At 41.5% G+C, this 19,939-nt stretch overlaps 1 protein-coding gene across 2 annotated transcripts; it reads right to left on the reverse strand.

Moving 5' to 3' along the window:
* Window positions 1-15,008: 15,008 nt before the first annotated feature.
* On the reverse strand, window positions 15,009-19,470 carry atf5b (activating transcription factor 5b). Of its 2 annotated transcripts, XM_061828297.1 has the most exons (5): window positions 19,227-19,470; window positions 18,312-18,524; window positions 16,777-17,959; window positions 16,312-16,350; window positions 15,009-16,216 (listed from the first exon to the last, which is right to left on the reverse strand). In XM_061828297.1, exons 2-5 carry the CDS (start codon window positions 18,448-18,450, stop codon window positions 16,030-16,032), a joined length of 1,548 nt encoding a protein of 515 aa, XP_061684281.1. In that variant the 5' UTR covers window positions 18,451-18,524; window positions 19,227-19,470; the 3' UTR covers window positions 15,009-16,029. The 2 variants fall into 2 exon arrangements, with proteins under 2 accessions (XP_061684281.1, XP_061684282.1); XM_061828298.1 differs by lacking the exon at window positions 16,312-16,350 and having other exon boundaries at window positions 19,227-19,469.
* Between the last annotated feature and the right edge of the window lie 469 nt (window positions 19,471-19,939).

Raw genomic sequence — 19,939 nt, forward strand, 5'->3', positions numbered from 1 at the left:
TATTTTGACGTACACAGCTTTTTGTAACTCCCGCCATGAAAATCCTGTTGTTTTCGAGAAGAAGCAGGAAGTGATGTAAAGAAAAACGCCGCCCCCTCGTGGACTCGTTTGTTTCCATTAGTTTTACCTCCAGGAAGGTAGCTCGTTGTTCCTTCGTGTTAGCCAAATTGCCGGCTCATTGCATTCCTGGACATTGCTTGAACACTCGGGAGAATGGAATTACCCTTCCTAAGTTTGAAAGAGACCCTGTTCGTTGTGAAAAATGGATTGCACGGGTGCAGAGGATGAGAGTTTCGTGGGTTCCAAATAACAGGTAGGTGTGTATACAGCTACTAAAAAAAAATGAGAGTTTGGGGCGGATCACGTAATCGGTCTCTCTCATAACGTAACAAAAGATCCGCGTATGAAATGTGTCGATGTGCGCGTCGCCCAGCCAACAATGTCTCACTCAGCCTCGTCTCCATAGTGTTCATCGCGTACTGCATCTGCTTTGAACATACCCCTGAAAGCAGCATGGCTCGGCTCCACCTCCTCCTTATATACCACTGCGCCTCCGAAAATCAGCCACACTGGCTGAGGTGCCTGCATTCGGCGGTCACACCTTCTGTGAAGTCTGCGCGTCGGGCTTTGCGACGGGGGCGGCTCTGAAGAACCTAGCCGAGAATGCGTTACTCAGTCACGTGCGCGCATAAAGCGCCTCGGCTCGACTGTGTTCATCGAGTACTGCGGCGTCTGTGAGCATCCCCCTAAAGCACCACCGCTCAGCTCTGTCATAAGCCACACCAGCCGGATGCGATGAGCCGTGATGGCTCATCTCCGCCGCGGAAGTGGATCGGACGGGGATGCGTTTTGGCCATGATCGCATAGCATCTGAATATGGCTCGAAACAATAGTGTAATATTGCTCTGAGGGCTCGAAACAATGGTGTAATATTGCCCCAGTAACTTCATTCGGTTGTGTGGTGTTGTCCTTGTCGAAAATCTCTGTTGTTCGGCTTCCACAGTAACAGTCACTGCGCGTTTTCAACGGCAGAAGTGACGATGACGTCAAGGACAGAGGACGCGACTAATATGGCGACCACTTGGATGTCGAGGGACACTCAATTGCTCAACTTTGTGTATGGATGACGCGCTCTCCGCTTACTTTTTTTTTCCCGTATAGACATTGAAGTGAATATTGCTATATGTGGTTTTCATTACAATATCTATTTTAGAATGTTTATAGGGATGACAGTCCCACTTTAAATATATGCATGGCAAACAAAGGGTCTGAATACTTATGGCTGTGTGATATTTTAGTTTTCCTTTTTTAACAAATTGCAAAAATTTAAACAATTCTTTTTTCTGTCAATATGGGATGCTGCTAACACTATAACGGTACATTGATATGGAATAAGCCCTATGGGGGCACAAACCAGTGCAATCCGTAGGCCAGTCCCAAGCCCGGATAAATGCAGAGGGTTGCGTCAGGAAGGGCATCCGGCGTAAAAACTGTGCCAAACAAATATGAGCGTTCATCTAAAGAATCCCATACCGCATCAGTCGTGGCCCGGGTTAACAACGCCCGCCCCCGGCACTGCTAACCTGCAGGGCGTCGGTGGAAATTCAGCTACTGTGGGTCGAAGACAAAGAAGAGGAGGAAACCGGATCCATCGTCAGAAGAAATAGAGGAACGCACAGAGCCTACAACTGAGTGTAGGGACTTTGAATGTTGGGACTATGACAGGAAAAGCTCAGGAGTTGGTTGACATGATGATTAGGAGAAAGGTTGATATTCTGTGTATCCAAGAGAGCAGGTGGAAAGGTAGTCAGGCTAGAAGTTTAGGAGCAGGGTTTAAATTATTCTACCATGGAGTAGATGGGAAGAGAAATGGAGTAGGGGTTATTTTAAAGGAAGAGCTGGCTAACAATGTCTTGGAGGTGAAAAGAGTATCAGATCGAGTGATGAGACTAAAATTCGAAATTGAGGGTGTTATGTATAATGTGGTCAGCGGCTATGGCCCACAGGTAGGATATGACCTAGAGTTGAAAGAGAAATTCTGGAAGGAACTAGATGAAGTAGTTCTGAGCATCCCAGACAGTGAGAGAGTTGTGATTGGTGCAGATTGTAATGGTCATATTGGTAAAGGAAACAGGGGCGATGAAGAAGTGATGGGTAAGTACGGCATCCAGGAAAGGAACTTTGAGGGACAGATGGTGGTGGACTTTGCAAAAAGGATGGAGATGGCTGTAGTTAACACTTATTTCCAGAAGAGGGAGGAACATATAGTGACCTACAAGAGCGGAGGTAGAAGCACGCAGGTGCATTATATTTTGTGCAGACGATGTAATCTGAAGGAGGTTACTGACTGTAAAGTAGTGGTAGGGGAGAGTGTAGCTCGACAGCATAGGATGGCAGTGTGTAGGATGACTCTAGTGGTGGGTAGGAAGATTAAGAAGACAAAGGTAGAGCAGAGAACCATGTGGTGGAAGCTGAGAAAGGAAGAATGTTGTGCGGCCTTTCGGAAAGAGGTAAGACAGGCTCTCCATGGACAGCAGAAGCTCCTGGAAGACTGGATAACGACAGGTCAGGTAATCAGAGAGACAGGCAGGAGAGTACTTGGTGTGTCTTTTGGTAGGAAAGGGGAGAAGGAGACTTGGTGGTGGAACCCCAAAATACAAGAAGTCATACAAGGAAAGAGATTAGCGAAGAAGAAGTGGGATACTGAGAGGACTGAGGAGAGGCAAAAGGAGTACATCGAGATGCGACGTAGGGCAAAGGTAGAGGTGGCAAAGGCTAAACAAGAGGCATATGAAGACATGAAGAAAAGGATCTCTACAGGTTGGCGAGACAGAGGGATAGAGATGGGAAGGATGTGCAGCAGGTAAGGGTGATTAAGGATAGAGATGGAAATGTGTTGACTGGTGCCAGTAGTGTGCTAAATAGATGGAAAGAATACTTTGAGAAGTTGATGAATGAAGAAAATGAGAGAGAAGGAAGAGTTGAAGAGGCAAGTGTGAAGGACCAGGAAGTGGCAATGATTACTAAGGGGGAAGTCAGAAAGGCATTACAAAGGATGAAAAATGGAAAGGCAGTTGGTCCTGATGACATACCGGTAGAGGTATGGAAGCAATTTGGAGAGATGTCTGTGGAGTTTTTGACCAACTTATTCAACAGAATACTAGCAGGCGAAAAGATGCCTGAAGAATGGAGGAAAAGTGTTCTAGTTCCCATTTTTAAGAACAAAGGGGATGTTCAGAGCTGTGGGAACTATAGAGGAATAAAGTTGATGAGCCACACAATGAAGTTATGGGAAAGAGTAGTGGAGGTTTGACTCAGGACAGAAGTAAGTATCTGCGAGCAACAGTATGGTTTCATGCCTAGAAAGAGTACCACAGATGTATTATTTGCCTTGAGGATGCTAGTGGAAAAGTACAGAGAAGGTCAGAAGGAGCTACATTGTGTCTTTGTGGATCTAGAGAAAGCCTATGACAGAGTACCAAGAGAGGAACTGTGGTACTGCATGCGTAAGTCTGATGTGGCAGAGAAGTATGTTAAAATAGTACAGGACATGTATGATGGCAGCAGAACAATGGTGAGTTGTGCCTTAGGTGTGACAGAGGAATTTAAGGTGGAGGTGGGACTGCATCAGGGATCAGCTCTGAGCCCCTTCCTGTTTGCAGTGGTAATGGATAGGCTGACAGATGAGGTTAGACTGGAATCCCCTTGGACCATGATGTTCGCAGATGATATTGTGATGTGCAGTGAAAGCAGGGAGCATGCAGAGGAACAATTAGAAAGATGGAGACATGCACTGGAAAGGAGAGGAATGAAGATTAGCCGAAGTAAAACAGAATATATGTGCGTGAATGAGAGGGGTGGAAGAGGAAGAGTGAGGCTACAGGGAGGAGGTGGACAACTTCATATACTAGGGGTCAACAATCCAGAGCAACGGTGAGTGTGGTAAGGAAGTGAAGAAATGGGTCCAAGCAGGTTGGAACAGCTGGCGAAAGGTGTCTGGTGTGTTATGTGACAGAAGAGTCTCTGCTAGGATGAAGGGGAAAGTTTACAAAACAGTAGTGAGGCCGGCCATGATGTATGGATTAGAGACGGAGGCACTGAATAAACAACAGGAAGCAGACCTGGAGGTGGCAGAAATGAAGATGTTGAGGTTCTCGCTCGGAGTGACCAGGTTGGATAGGATCAGAAATGAGCTCATTAGAGGGACAGCCAAAGGTGGATGTTTTGAAGACAAGATTCGCGAGAGCAGACTTCGATGGTTTGGACATGTTCAGAGGCGACAGAGTGAGTATATTGGTGGTAGGGTGCTGAGGATGGAGCTCCCAGGCAAAAGAGCGAGAGGAAGACCAAAGAGAAGGTTTATGGATGTGGTGAGGGAAGACATCAGGGCAGTTGGGGTTAGAGAGGAAGATGCAGGAGATAGGCTAAGATGGCAAAAGATGACACGCTGTGGCCGAAGGGAAAAGAAGAAGAAGAAGATATGGAATAAAACAAAGTATAAAAGTTAAGGGGTATAAATACTTTCTGCACCCTTTTGTACAGCAAAATTGTGGATATAATTCAATATAGTTTTGAAGCACAAATAAAATGGGCCCTAGTTTATGAAAATCCATTCTTGATTAAGATTTTTTTGCCACTTTTTATGTCGTGAATCACCCCAAATTGACTTGTCAGTCACTTGACTTCACCAGAAATTTGGAGCCGAAACCTTGACTATTTGGTCAAAAAATGCTGTGTTGAGACAAAAATTTAATATTCAAACAGGCTATTTTCAGATTTTTTTTCAGTGACTGCATCCACTCAAACTGTTTCATTCCTGACCAAACAGAGAGTTAACTAATCATCGGATTTACAGGTTTATCAAAGTTCAAGGAAAACAATTACAATAACAGTTCATCGCGTCACCTTTCAATTGGATACCAAAATCAAGGAACATTTTGGCCTTTGTCAGAACTGCAGAAAATCTTGTCTGAGTTGAAAATTTAAAAATGATATGTTGAAGGGACTTCCCAGCAACGTCATCAGTCAGTAGGGCAAGGATTTTCCTTGAGCGAAACAATGAGAAACACGATTTTGGTGGACTGCCACTAAATCCAAACTCGGCAAATCTGTCAACACGAAATGAAAAGAAAATTATTGATGATTTGCTAGCATATTAATGTAACCTATTGTTTGGTCTATTCTTAGTTCACCATTAATCGTTTTCAGATTTAGATTAACTTGATTGTCTCCACCGAGGTAACTCATTCATATGTCCGTGACAACACAATCATGTTTTGATTTTCACTTGTTTTTGTTGTGGGGGAACATTTCGACAAGGCCATCCAAACATTGACTCTGAAAGGTGGTGGGGGTGGGGTGTTCTCTGAGTTTACTTTGTGCTTGAGACGTTTCCTATCATCTTTGTCAATATTAGCATGAAGTACACTGAAATGACGCTCCAGGTGTCTTTTAAACATGAAGTCTGGCATAGCAAGAGAGGCTCTTGATTTTCTGTACAAAAATGTTATTCCTCCCAGAATAGATATCTGAAAACAAGTTTTGTGTTCTCCTTGGAATTTAAAATTTGCTTAAATAATAGCAGTAACAATAATAGTAATAATAATAACAACAGAGTCAATAATTTCCCAACTCTGTTATTGTTATTCCCACAGAAGTGCTGGCAAACAGCTTATAGCCATCAAAAACTTACAGGTTTAGTGTGTGTATGGGTGTGTGTGCGTGTGTGCGTGTGTGTTTCTAATCACAAGTTCCTTTTTCTTTTGTTCTTTGCAATAGGGAACCTGGGGTATGAACGCCTAAGCCGCAGCATGTCAGCTCGGTCGAGACTCGACAGTAATGTTCTGAGTATGGAGAGGCATGGTTTGTGATATTGATGTCATAAATCGAGTCCTGTTACGTAAAGCATCTAAGATTGTGTCATTTAAAGATGCCCGATTTGGAATCAGGTCTGTGAAATTTTCACAAAGTCTGGGTGCTCATTAGATGGTTTCTGTGAAACTTCATTGTTTGTTACTATCAGTAACAACTTGCCTTCAGTGTGTGATCCAGTTGTAAGTGTTGTGTTTACACTATGCTGTCAATCTTGATGGTAGAGTATATAATTGTAGACGATGTATTATATTTGTCTTGGGTTACTAATTTATGATTTTCACCTCATAAAGTTCCCCATAATACGCTGGCTCATTCGTATCAAATGCTGTCATGCACGTACCAAACAAACAAGTTGACTAACATGAGCGTATGAGGTATGTAACTTACACTAATTTCTTCTAAATTAGCAAAAAATTAACCTGACCTCCTACATAATCATAATTGAATTTGTGATACAAGCTAGTACAGTTCTGAACCTTTTGCAGTCGTGTCAAATCACTAATGGCTGACTTGAAGATTATGTGATTGTGCTACTGTGTGTATATAGCTGAGCCTTATATCATTGTCATCAAATGTCATCATCACTTTCCAACATTGCCCATCTTTATCTACATAACAGCTTACAACCATGACACTGGATCAATAACATACTTTCGTAAGAGGGAGCATTACAGTATATTATGTTCGTTGAACACTTGCAGTGAGGGGTTCTGTTTTTTGTGTTTCATGCATGCATTAAGTACATTTTTCTTCATTAATGTCCCGTTTTACCATTTAATCAGTAAGTGTATATTTTGTGCTCATTTACAACTGTCAAACAGTTGAAGACTCTCTTTTGGGTCAAAAGCAACATTATTATACTGCCAGTTGAATGGAATCATATTTACTGTATCTAATCAAGTAACTTTGTTTCAGTGGCATTTCCACTGTTCCATTATTGTGTGTCTGCCTTTAATATACAGTGAAGAAAATAAGTATTTGAACACCCTGCTATATTGCAAGTTCTCCCACTTGGAAATCATGAAGGGGTCTGAAATTTTCATAGTAGCTGCATGTCCACTGTGAGAGAGATAATCTAAAAAGAAAAATCCAGAAATCACAATGTATGTTTTTTTAACGATTTATTTGTGTGATACATCTGCAAATAATTATTTTAACGCTTGAGAAAACCAATGTAAATGTTTGGTACAGTAGCCTTTGTTTGCAATTACAGAGGTCAAACGTTTCCTGCAGTTGTTCACCAGGTTTGCACACACTGCAGGAGGGATTTTGGCCCACTCCTCCACACAGATCTTCTCGAGATCAGACAAGTTTCTGGGCTGTCGCTGAGAAACACAGAGTTTCAGCTCCCTCCAAAGATTTTCTATTGGGTTTAGGTAAGGAGACTGGCTAGGCCACGCCAGAACCTTGATATGCTTCTTAAGGACCCACTTATTGGTTTTCCTATTTGTGTGCTTCAAGTCATTGTCATGTTGAAAGACCCAGCCACGACCCATCTTCAATGCTCTGACTGAGGGAAAGACGTTGTTCGCCAAAATCTCACAATACATGGCCGCGTCCTCTCCTTAATACAGTGCAGTCATCCTGTCCCATGTGCAGAAAAACACCCCAAAACATGATGCTACCACCCCCATGTTTCACAGTAGCGATGGTGTTGGTGGGATGGAACTCAACATTCGTGTTCCTCCAAACATGATTCGTGGAATTATGATCAAATTATTCCTTTTTGGTGTCATCTGACCACAAACCTTTCTCCTATGACTCCTCTGTATCATCCAAATGGTCATTGGCAAACTTAAGACGGGACTTGACATATGCTGGTTTAAACAGGGGAACCTTCCATGCCATGGATGATTTTAAACCATGACGTCGTAGTGTATTACCAACAGTCACCTTGGAAACGGTGGTCCCAGCTCTTTTCAGGTCATTTACCAAGTCCTGTCGTATAGTCCTGGACTGATTCCTCACCTTTCTAAGGATCATTGAGACCACACGAGGTGATATCTTCCATGGGGCTTCACTCCAATTGAGATTGACCGTCATGTTTTGGTTTCTTCAATTTTCAAATGAGTGAGCCAAAAGTGGACCTTTTTTCACCAAGATGCTTGGCAATTTTTCCGTAGCCCTTTCCAGCCGTGTGAAGTTGTATAATTTTGTCTCTGGTGTTTTTAGACAGCTCTTTTGTTTTGGCCATGCTACAAGTTTGAGTCTTACTGATTGTATGGGGTGAACAGGTGTCCTTATGCAGCTAACGACCTCACGCAGGTGCATTTGATTCAGGGTAATATATGGAGTGGAGGTGGACTTTTAAAAGCAGACTAACAGGTCTTTGAGGGTTAGAATTCTAGCTGATAGACAGGTGTTCAAATGCTTATTTGCAGTTGTATCACACAAATAAATCATAAAAAAAACATACATTGTGATTTCTGGATTTTTCTTTTTAGATTATCTCTCTCACAGTGGACATGCACCAACGATGAAAATTTCAGACCCCCCCATGATTTCTAAGTGAGAGAACTTGCAATATAGCAGGGTGTTCAAATACTTATTTTCTTTACTGTAACTACTTTTAAACTATATCATATTTGTGTCAAATTGTTAGTGCTGTAATTGTCAAAATATTATATATTATTATTTTATAGTATTTATATGTATGTTTTGCGAGGCAACATGGTGGAACAACTCCTTAGAGCGTTGGCCCTACAGTTCTGAGGACTGCGTTCAAATCCCAGGCCACTCCCCTATGTGTGCAATATGTATGTTCTCCCAATCCTTGTATGGATTTCTCCGGACACATGTGGCAAGCATGAAAATACAGAATCGTGTTATGTATTACGTGCTTCCATGTGACAATGACTCTCTGTGGTGGTGTGTAAATATAACTGCAATGCCATCTTTTGGTATGAAATAAAGTCTACACATACAATATTCCAGTTTTTGGAGCTTTTGTGGGTCCCCACCTCCAACACACACACACACACACACACACAGACGAAGGTTATTACCACCTTTTGATTTGTGTCACAACTGTTCACATTATGAGTCACAAGTTGCCGTGACAAGGGCTGTTGAAAATGAGCTTCATTAAAACAAAAGCATACAGCAAATTATGTTGTCAAGAGTCAAATGTCAGTCATATTTTTGGTTTGGAGTGTCACATGCTTTGTACTCGACTTAAGCAGAGTTAAATTAAAAGCCCTTTAATGCTTTGCCACCCGCCTCTCCCTCACTCCGGGGGAAAGAAAAGGAGTACTAGATAATATTACTTAGCAATGTGTGAAAACAAATGTTCCATGCTCTACAGTTGCAAGCAAGCAGGCTAGAAAGTTTGGTTTTGATAGTTTTAGGTCTCTTCACCATTTCGAAAATATCTTTCCATTTTGGAGTCCTCTATAGGGCACACAAAAAAAGCTTTTCAGGTAGCTTGTTTTCTGCCACAAATGAAGTATGACAATGTAAGTCAATTTTATTTCTGTAGCCCTTCATTGTGTCTTAAAAGGCTTCACAGGCCTGCAGTTCAAAGAGCTTGATGACACCCTCGTCTAACCCCCTCAGATCCAGGCAAGGAAAATGCTGAAAACCCCATTTTGAAAAAAAGACGAACCCTTGAGAAAGCGTCAAACATGCACGGATCCTCCTTCCAGGATGACCGATAGATGCTGAGGAAGCATCTATCCATTGTACCCTGAATTCAGATTCTGTGAGAAACTTAAATCAAGAGAGGAAAGATAATTTATAAAGCACATTTCATATAGATGAATGTCTTTGTTTTTAGTGCAAACTGCAATCAAGTTAAGCTGCATACTTAATGGATGAATTTTACACAAGACAACAGAGAGGTTTGTTCAGACTTGTGCTACCGGTGCATGCATTGGTTTTTAATGTGTTTTCTTGGATACTCGCAACTAAATGTGTAATGATGTAGTGACAAAAGGAAGCCATCAAGAATGACAAAAATGTTGAAACCACACACATCAGCTTGGTAACAACTTCATTGTGACACGTTTGTCCTTTGTGAATGTTAGAAGAACAACAGGTGATTAGCCAAAGTAATTATAGCATACACAAGTTAAACCTGCTCTTGTCCTCATTTTGTAAAAATAGATTTTTTCTTCTTGATCACTTGCTAAAGTTCCCCAAAAATTGACCTAACAATGTCACTGCATTGCACCATAAAATGTTAAACTGCTGCTGTAATAAAGACTTTAACCCTCAATGTTGATGAAAGACAAGGATTGACATTGAACACCTGTATTTTTGTAACACATAGTTCAGTGAACCTGGATCTTACCTAACTCTTGTGTTACATGTATGTTGCATTTTTCTTTTTTTCTTGTAACCATGACTCTGTTCAAATTTTGTCAGATGACATCCAGTCTCTTGTGCTGCATACCGGGTGATGCTAAGACAGTGGTTCTTAACCTTGTTGGACGAACGGAACCCTCACAGTTTCATGTGGAGTTCATGAAACCCTTCCTAATTTGAAAAAAAAAAATTGTTGATTTTAACACGCTGCAATGGTACACACTTGGACTCAGTGTAGAGTTTTGAATGGTACGAACCCAGCATTCAAAATGCTGTCTAAAGAGACTTTTACGGACGGGTGTGCATCTAGTTGTCCGTTGAAACCCAGCGACTGTCTTACCAAACCCCAGGGGTTCGACTGAACCCAGGTTAAGAACTACTGTGCTGAGAGAAGTGTTATCTCGACTGCTTCTTCTGCAAGCCTTTTCATCTTGTGTAACTTATCAGTTCTCATCTCATCTGTTCATCACTTACACCAAATACTGTACATAGGATCTGGCTTGATAATTCACTAATTTGAAACTCACAAACATAGAATCTCTCTACCTAAATAGCTCCTCATTATCAAGTTTTTCTTGATGAAGTTCTTCTAAATCTGTTTTGTTCGTGGTGGTCCCTTTTAAGCAATAATTTATAAACTCATGAAATAATGGCGACGGGTAGCACGGTGGCGCAGCTGGTAAAGCGTTGGCCTCACAGTTCTGAGGACCCGGATTCGATCTCAGCCCCGCCTGTGTGGAGTTTGCAATGTTCTCCCCGTGCCTGTGTGGGTTTTGTTCGGGCACTCCGGTTTCCTCCCACATCCCAAAAACATGCAACATTAATTGGACACTCTAACTTGCCCCTAGGTGTGATTGTGAGTGCGGCTGTTTGTCTCCATGTGCCCTGCGATTGGCTGGCAACCAGTTCAGGGTATACCCCACCTCCTGCCATTGACAGCTGGGATAGGCTCCAGCACTCCCTGTGACCCTTGTAAGGATAAGTGGCAAAAGAAAATGGATGGATGGATGGATAATGGACACGTGGCAGAACTGTAGGGCTTCACAGAAAGAACAAAGTTTTTCATATTGTTAGTTGGGCGCAGGAATTTTGTCAAGACAATATATTCTTGCTTTTCTTTTCAGACTTTGGGCTGTTCACTCGACTTGTTGAAACACCTGAGCTTCGCCCCTGCTTGTTTCAGTAATGACGTTATACTTGGCATAGGGCTCTCTGTGAAGCAGGGAGGCATGAGACAGGAAAGCACACTCAAAATCGGCGAAGTTCAGGGGACTACAATAAGTAGTGGCACGGTGGGGACTGGTTGGAGCATCTACCTCACAGTTCTGAGAAGCGTGGTTGGAATCCCACCCCAGCCTGTTCTGAGTTTGCATGTTCTCCCCGTACCTGTGTGTGTTTTCTCCAGGAACTCCGGCTTCCTCCCACATCCAAAAAACATCCATGGTAGGTTCATTGGAGACACTACATTGTCCATAGTTGTGAATGTGAGTCTGTGTGGTTGATTGTTCTTAGGTGCTCTGCGATTTGCTGGCAACCAGTTCAGATATATACCCCGCCTCATTCCCGAAGATAGCTGAGATCAGCTTCAGCATCCCCAAAACCCTTGTGAAGATAAGCAGCTCAGGAAATGGATGGATGGATTAAAATTCTTTAATACCATTCACTCTTACTATTGATTTTACCAAGATATTTTAAACAATTTCATCGGTTTTTGACCTGGAGCCCTGACTGAACGCTGTCAGGCACCTTTGAGTTGGACTACAATACAATAGAAATGGACAACCTGGTCTTGCTTTCAAAACCCCTAACTTCTGCTTTCTCTTCAAAAAATTTCCATGCACAGACTCACTCCAACATGAAAAACCCTAATCTTAGAAGAGGCAACTCAATAGTAATCCCCATTGAGTTGCATTAAATGTCAAGATTATTGTGACTTCTACATGTAACGTCAGAGCTTTTCCACCATTGGTGATGTATACATGGCATACATTAAAAAAGGAGAGGACAATAGAAAAATTAGAACATGGATACGGTCATGCGATAATTGTAGGCCTTAGCCTTTTAGAGCCTATGGGAGACCACTAGTAAATAGTTTAACAATTAAATACGGCAAGGAACATTTTGAATTAACAATTGCAGTCTCTCAGATGCTTTGGATTTACATCCCTTTACAATGGAGACGTCATGTATGCCTTTTATTTCTTATCTTCAGACATAAGCAGACTTCATTGTTTTATTGAATCCACCGGCATCAACAACCATTCAGCCAGCATCCCAATGCCACCCCCATCCATACGGGTGCTCAGAATGAAACGAAACCCTTCTCGCTGCTGCAAATGAAGCTTGAGACCGCTGCAGGCCATTGTAACAATGCTCATCCACTGTTCTGCTCCCCACCACCACTGGATGTGCTCTGTAAATCCTCCCCGACCCACATAAACCCCCTTGTTTTAAATTCTTGCATCAGATCCCGGTGCCATGCTCTTCCTTCGAATTCTTTTAGCAAGCTCCTCTTTGCTTGGCAAGCGATGTATATCCATATTTTTTTGTAATATTGTTAACTTAATAGCATAATTGCCCAAGTTAGATTTAATCTACCACCACAATATCAATAAAAAAACACTAATGCGTTTGCTAACAGACTGTGTTTTTCATCTTTATGTCTGTGTAGATTCTCATAATAATCCCCAAACACTGAATCACGGTAACTGAACTCATGTTTTTTGATATTTTTTAAATTATTGTTTCCCAAAAGCATATTTAAATAAACAGCTTAGGTAATTATTCCATCAGAATAATGTTATTTATTTTTAGTACAGTGCTTAAAAATATTTCTTGCACAATGAGATGTAAACTCATCAGTCAAAACAGGTAACCAAAATAGGACCACCACGAAAAGCAACATACAGTTTTAAGGAAATTGTAATTGAGTGTAAATTTACCATCTGTGTATGATCCCATGACATCAGAGGTGTCTAAAACTAACAATTGATTTTTATCTACAGTACTTAAATTCTGCACTAGGAGGAAAGGTAGAAGTTTTACACTGGTTTCATAAAATGCTCTCCTAGGTTTGCAAAAACACAAATCAATCATTTTTATAAAAATTTTATTTTTATCAGCCAACAGCATAAATTTTATTAGTAGGGCCCGGGTGAATAAATATAATTCAGTAACATATAAAACAGTACGTAATTGCCCATCATGTTTTACGTATTGTGGTAAACTGGTTTCAGGGTGTTAAATGAATTAAATCTAAAAAATATCAAAGAGGATGTTTAATGCTTCGATTTATTTATTTCTGTACTTTGGGCTTCAAAGAAAAAGTTCAGACACTTCTGTATGGCCCCACATCGAGGTGTGCCTGTAATATATGATTTCTGGTGAGTGCCGTTTGTCTAAATTGTCTTCTGTGCTTAGAGGGACACCTGGTGGTGAAGCAACCGTTGTGGGTCACGGATGTCATGACCTTTGTGAGACTGTTAACTCCCTCCACTCTTGCATGTCCTGATTAGGAGCCACTGCCAGGGATTCGACCCCGTGAAAACACACATTTGCGCTTTCCCGCGTCAAATATTAATATTATTATAATATAATAATAATATTATGCTGCTTTCCACCACCCCTGTCATGAGCTCTCGTGGTTTCATTTTTTGCACCCACAGAACAATGTACTGTATTTGCAAATGTAAAAGTAACTTTGCAAACTGTCATTCTCACACGTGTTGCATCCCTGTACTGTATTCGCATGTTCATATGAACTGTATAACTCTACTGTACCTCGTTTAATTATCACATGCAGATTTTACGAAACCGTTTGTGTTCCGTTTGGGATGCTCTCACTATTTATATGATGTTGTCGAAACATTTGGTCATATACTTGTGAGTAGTGTTGTTAGGTGAACATTAGATGAATCGCTACTGATTACCTTTTGTCGGGATTTTTGGTTCACCCCTTAATTATATTGTGTTTAATTAGGTGAGCTGTCGTCCAAAAATACCTAAATCTTTCTTTCAGTCTTCAATATTAGTAACTGTATAGCTTTGTAACTTGGCAAAATAGGATTCCCAATTGAATAACTGTCATATCTCATATTTTGTTTTGGCACAATCTTGATTCTACAGTGTAATATTTCATTCGGTCAATAAAGCCTTTTTCAAACTTTGCCATTTTTTCCCCGTTTACTTTTAGGAAATAATGGGTTACATCCTCAATGACCACACAAATTACGACCACTTGGACAATCAACACATTCATTATTGCCAGTCGCTGTCAGCCCCGTTTTTCATTCTGATGGTTCAGCTTCCATCTCTCGCCCCCCTCATGAAAGTATTGTGTGATATTGCCTCATGCACTTGAAAGGCCTAGCTGCTGCAATACCAAGAGACTTCACTTTCACACGTACACACATTCAGCTTTGAGAGACGTCTACAGAAAAAAAAATATTTAGTTGCACAACGGAAAGCTGCCCTTAGTGCCCTAATAGCAAGTCCTGGATCAAAGAGCTGGTCTTACTGTAAACAAAGGACCAGTGTAGATTCATTTTTCATGGTTTTTCATTCCATGTTGTTGGATCCATCAGTGTTCTGCACTGCTTATCTGCATTAGGTTCGCAAGTAACAAGTGAGCTGCAGCCTATACCAGCTGACTTTTTAGCGAGAGGCAAAGTACACTGAACTGCTCCCAAGATAATTGATGACCACACAATCGACAAACGAGCATTCACACTCACATTCATATAACTACCTGGACAATTTTGTTTCTTCAAGTAGATGGAGCGAGGAAGAAAATAATAATAGTAATAAAAAATAAGAGTCTTAGACAGGGATAAATGATACATGACCGCTTTATTTGGCTGTAATTCACCTGATGCATAATTTCCTGACATTAATTAATAAAAGGACCTGAATTCTCAAAAACAACAAATTGGTCAGTCAATAAGAATTCCATGAAGTCGCACTCATTGTGAGTCAACATTGATAGTCAGTGATTGTTTGTTCGCAAAGTACAGCCGAAAAAAAAAAAAGAGATAAAACAAGTTAAGGAATTTAGTTGGGACAATGAATATTTCGGTGTCTCTGTGAGCCCAAAACCAAAACCTGAGTATGAATCACACTGGCGAAGAGAACAGAATCTTGACCAGAAGAGTTGAACTGATGAGGTGGAGAGCTGGAAGCCATGCAGTAAACAGGATAATGCCTTCAAATAACACTCGCACATGCTTTTCCAAAATCAAACATGCATTAGGTATTTCAGAGGGGGTGAAGAAATGTAAATACACAATAATTGAGCAATTCCAATTCTAAATAATTGCAGAGCATGTTTGCTTTGCACCAATCCCTTAATTCACCTTAGTGTAAATGAACATTATTGAGTAAAAATAAAATACAAAATAAATATACTGTATATATGTATATATATTATTTAGTGTGGATGTGGCTTGATTCTGCTCATGTGTGTTGCAAAAACCACACGCAATTCAATCACTATTCACCAATTCAAGGACCTTGCTTTCTTGATACATCGGCGAGCTCAAAACTCAAAAGTGGTCACAAAGGCTCGTGAGTTCAGTTGGGATCACAGTGGTCACGGACAAGTTCAGCATCTCTTCTGGAAGCCACGTTAACTAAGGCTTGGGAGAGTTCATCACCCTTTTTAGGAAAGGAAATCTTTGTTTTTCTTGATGGAATCTATGTTTTTATGCACTCTCCTCTTGGGAACATCATTTAAGTAAATATATTTTAATATAAAATTACTACCAAAATCATGCAACTACCGGGTCATTTTAACAAGAATTAAAACCTGTCTGTGCTCTTGGAGTGTGGAGGTGGGGTCAGCGCGGCCGCATTTTAGGCACTGCCATCTTGTTTGAGCCGCTGACTGCGAGCCTTGTAGACCTCGATGAGTAAATCTTTCACATACTGAATCTCTCGTTCCACCGACTCCGCCTTGTCGCGAAGTTCCCTGTTCTGCCCTTCTAGCCCATGAAGCTCCTCTTCCAGAGAATCCAACTCTGCCCTTTTCCGCAGCCTGTACCTGCAGAGGATAGGTTTTGGTTTTATTGCCGAGCATCTTCATTAAAAAGATCAATCTCTCGGGATGTAACAGCACTGTAAAAATGTACATCTTACCTTGTGAATGCATCTTCTTTAATTATTTCCCTTTTTTTTCTAAATTTACAGCAAGAAGACTTGGGTTAAGCTATATAATGTTATTTTAAGAATCTTATCACGTCAATTTATAACAGTTCCATTAGCAGTGTTTTCTCAATAATTGTAGGAACAAAATGTTTTGTTTTCAGTCAGATTTCTCCCAAGAGAAATGGTATGATTTCACTTGATCTTAAAAACAGGTATTTTTGTCTTTCAAAAAATTATACAAAAGTCTAAATTGCCTTAAAATACAGCAAGATGTTTTGTAAAATTCACAAGGTAAGATTGTGAGTTTTGCAGTGTGTCAGGACCACAGACGCAAAATCATCTTGGTTGACAAACTTGGGAACATGAGGTGAAATCCTTCAAGCACCAAACAAACCCGAAAGGACTAACTACACCACTATAATAACAGTTCAAAAGACAAAAAAAAACTGTTGATACCTGTGAGCAGCAGTTTTGTTTTGGTCTCTCTTCTTCTGCTTCCTCTCCCCAGTGTTCAAATCTAAAGAAGTCGCACTGACCATCAGCGTCGACTTAATGGAGCAGGGCTCGTCCTTTAGCCTTTGGGTCGGGCGGTGGATGGGGGCTCCCAGCAGCGTCCCCTCGCCCTCTCCTCTGGACAGACATTCGTAACTTTGGTCCGCAAGGCATTCTGGATAGAGGTAGTGGCCATGCTGGGGCTCCAGAGCTTGCGACTGCTGGTCCAGTTCACCGATAAAGCTATGGTATGGCTCTGAGCCAGCCATAGATTGGTGGAAGTAGCCATCGGCAGCCATCATTGCCTCTTGGGGAATACTTCCAGACAGTCCTCCATCTTTGCTACAGTGCAGGACCTCCAGCCCTGCGCTGTCGTAACTTACATTAACCTTCACGTTGTGCATTAGCTGTCCCTCTCGCTTGTGGTGGCTATCGTAGGAGCCGCCGAGGCAAAAACTTCGGGCAATCTCTTCACTGCAAAACATTCCTTCGGAAAAACAGTAGCTCTCCTCTTCCTTCAACGATAAAGCACATTCTCTCACCTTCTTGATGCCAGCAAGGCTGTTCTTGCTCACGGTCTTCAACGTGGAGTAGTGGTTGACAGAAAACTCCGTGCTTCCTGAGTAACTTCCCCTGGAGCCCCACGCATCGAGTCCAACTTCCTCCCCGACTTTCACTGCCTCACTGATGATTCTTCGCCCGCTGTTATGATGGTAACGGTGGTGGTAGTTGTACGGGGCAGGTCGAGCGATTTTTGATCTGCCCATGGGACCGCCACAGAAACTGGCCAGGTCCAGTTCCCCTGTTGCCAAGGTAACCACAACAGGGCTGGTGTCTGATTGGCTGGTCCCATATGAGCCATAGGGTAACTGGTAATAAGACTGTGAGCCCATAGCTTGGGAACCTTTGTCACATTTCGAGGATTTCTCCAACTTGCTCACCGTGCCTGCGGACTCGGAGCGGAAATAGTCCTCCAGCTGAGCTAGCTCCTCCTGCAATAGAGAGGTCATGACCTCCAGGTCTGAGGGCACCTTGACATCTTGTTCTAATGGTGAGGGTGGAAGGGACGAGCTGGGAGACGACTCAGTAGTTGACACAAATGAAGACAAATCAACTTTTTCTGTCATCCAATCAGAGTGACCATCACCTAGAAAAATGAACATCAAGATGAATCAAGTCAGTAAAGCAATCCATTTCCATTTTGTTAAGAATGTTTTTTTAAAATGACTGAAAGAAAATATCAAAAGCTGGGAAAAAAAAATAAATCACAAAATGTTGAAATGCTGCAGGAAAAATTAACAATAATATTGAAATCAAGCAAAAAACCCTCCCAATGAAATCCAACAACTAACCGATCATCTGAAAATGATTGAACAGCATCGTCTGCGTTCGATATATATCCACTTAGCTGTACTCACTGTACGACATTAGTCCCGTGCTGCACTGCGGCTCCGACCTCAGGATGTGGAAAAATAAAAAAGCATCTTGGCAAAACTCACCAATTAAGCGTTGCCTTTCCACTGGCTCCGCCCCCGTTGTGGGCCACGATTGGCTGGGGCTAGCCTGTCGGAGAGGGAGAACGTGGAGCCCGCCTGTGGAAATGAGGTGAATTTTCCTGCGTAGGATCGATGCCGCCATTGTATCGTCTGCTGCGATTCAATTGTGAAATGGCACAACGGATGGAAGAAAGTGTCACACAAACACCTGAAGACCTGGAACATGGAAAATAATTCATTTTGGGGGGTTTCACACTTGAGACCCGATGAAACTAAAAATGTTATTATACATACAAGACGAACAATAGAATTCTATAACAAACAATTGTGAATAACTGTTTTGAAAGCTTCTACACAATTTAACTTGTTTAAAAAACTACAAATAGAATTCCATAAAAACAAACTCGTGAATAACTGTTTTGAAAGCTTCTACACAATTTTTTTAACTTGTTTAAAAAATTACAAATACAATTACGTAAAAACAAACATTCGTGAATAACTGTTTTGAAAGCTTCTACACAATTTTAGCTTGTGTTAAAAATATCCACTGACGTCTCTTGTCAATTATGTCATTCAAACAAATTAATTGACAATAACAGTTTGAGAAACAATGACACATTCAGATAAAAAGTGCATGAACAAGAAATATTTTTATATTCCATTTAAAAACTTCATATCAATAATTCCAAAATGGACTTACAATGTTTATTAACATAATATTGTGGCATCAAACCGGTACTGTATTGGTACTGGCAAAGAAACTTTTTTTTAATAATGAAGAAAAAAACTTTGAAATTTCATTCTTAAATTACAACAATACCAAATAAACAACTTGACAGTCACATGAGTTTAAGAGTGTGAAATGTATGCATTGAGGCTCCCTTCTCCCCACTTAGTCACGAAGTAGTTTGTACTTACCCCATAGTTGGATGTGGTAGCAAGTGCGTTGCGAAAGCAAAGCACACGAACGCTTTCGAATTAGGACGGAGACGAAGGCACGACTTAAAAAGCCATATCTTCCCTTTTAAGAAGACGGCAATTGCTCACGAATCAAGATTAGCGGCCAGAATACTTGAAGACACAAAGTTTGGAAATCAATCGCTTACTTCGACAACTCCAGACGCCCCGACCCGATCACATCTCACTATATCACTCCGCGCTTTCCAGCGTTCAACCCCCTCTTACGTCATCAAGTCGACGGGACTTTCCCTCTACCCAGAGACGTCCACTCCCGTTTGCCATTTGACTTGTTTTCCTTTGCGTTGACTTCTTTGTTGGCACGGATTGAAACCCTTTCATTCACTTGGCAAGTCATACGAATCTGTCCAAGGCTGCAGGGTATTTCCCAGCAAAAAAAAAAAAAAAAAAGTTGCGTACTTGCACTAGTTTTCGGTGCGCCTGAGCGGAAGGACACTATTGCAGCGTGAAGGTGTAACTTTCGTTGCAGCCCTGTTGCATCAGATCCGCAGGGGGACTCAACGCCATTGGCTTCGACAGGGAACTTTTTGATGTGGATTTCTATTGGCCTCCCATCATTCTTAAACTGATCGCTCGTTATTTCACATGACCGCCAACCGAGGAGTTGTTGACTGACCTTCAGAAATGGTGTCAAAATAGTGTCCAACTAGGGT

Source organism: Syngnathoides biaculeatus, chromosome 8 (genome assembly GCF_019802595.1).
Source record: "Syngnathoides biaculeatus isolate LvHL_M chromosome 8, ASM1980259v1, whole genome shotgun sequence".
Lineage (NCBI taxonomy): Eukaryota > Metazoa > Chordata > Actinopteri > Syngnathiformes > Syngnathidae > Syngnathoides > Syngnathoides biaculeatus.

Bases quoted from the DNA above. Each gene is read 5' to 3' on its own strand.
- atf5b (XM_061828297.1), bottom strand. From the start codon at position 18,450: ATGGCGGCATCGATCCTACGCAGGAAAATTCACCTCATTTCCACAGGC. The intron at 17,960-18,311 runs GTGAGTTTTGCC...TCATTTTTCTAG, and splicing joins GGAAAGGCAACGCTTAATTG to GTGATGGTCACTCTGATTGG. The intron at 16,217-16,311 runs GTAAGATGTACA...TATCCTCTGCAG, and splicing joins AAAGAAGATGCATTCACAAG to GTACAGGCTGCGGAAAAGGG.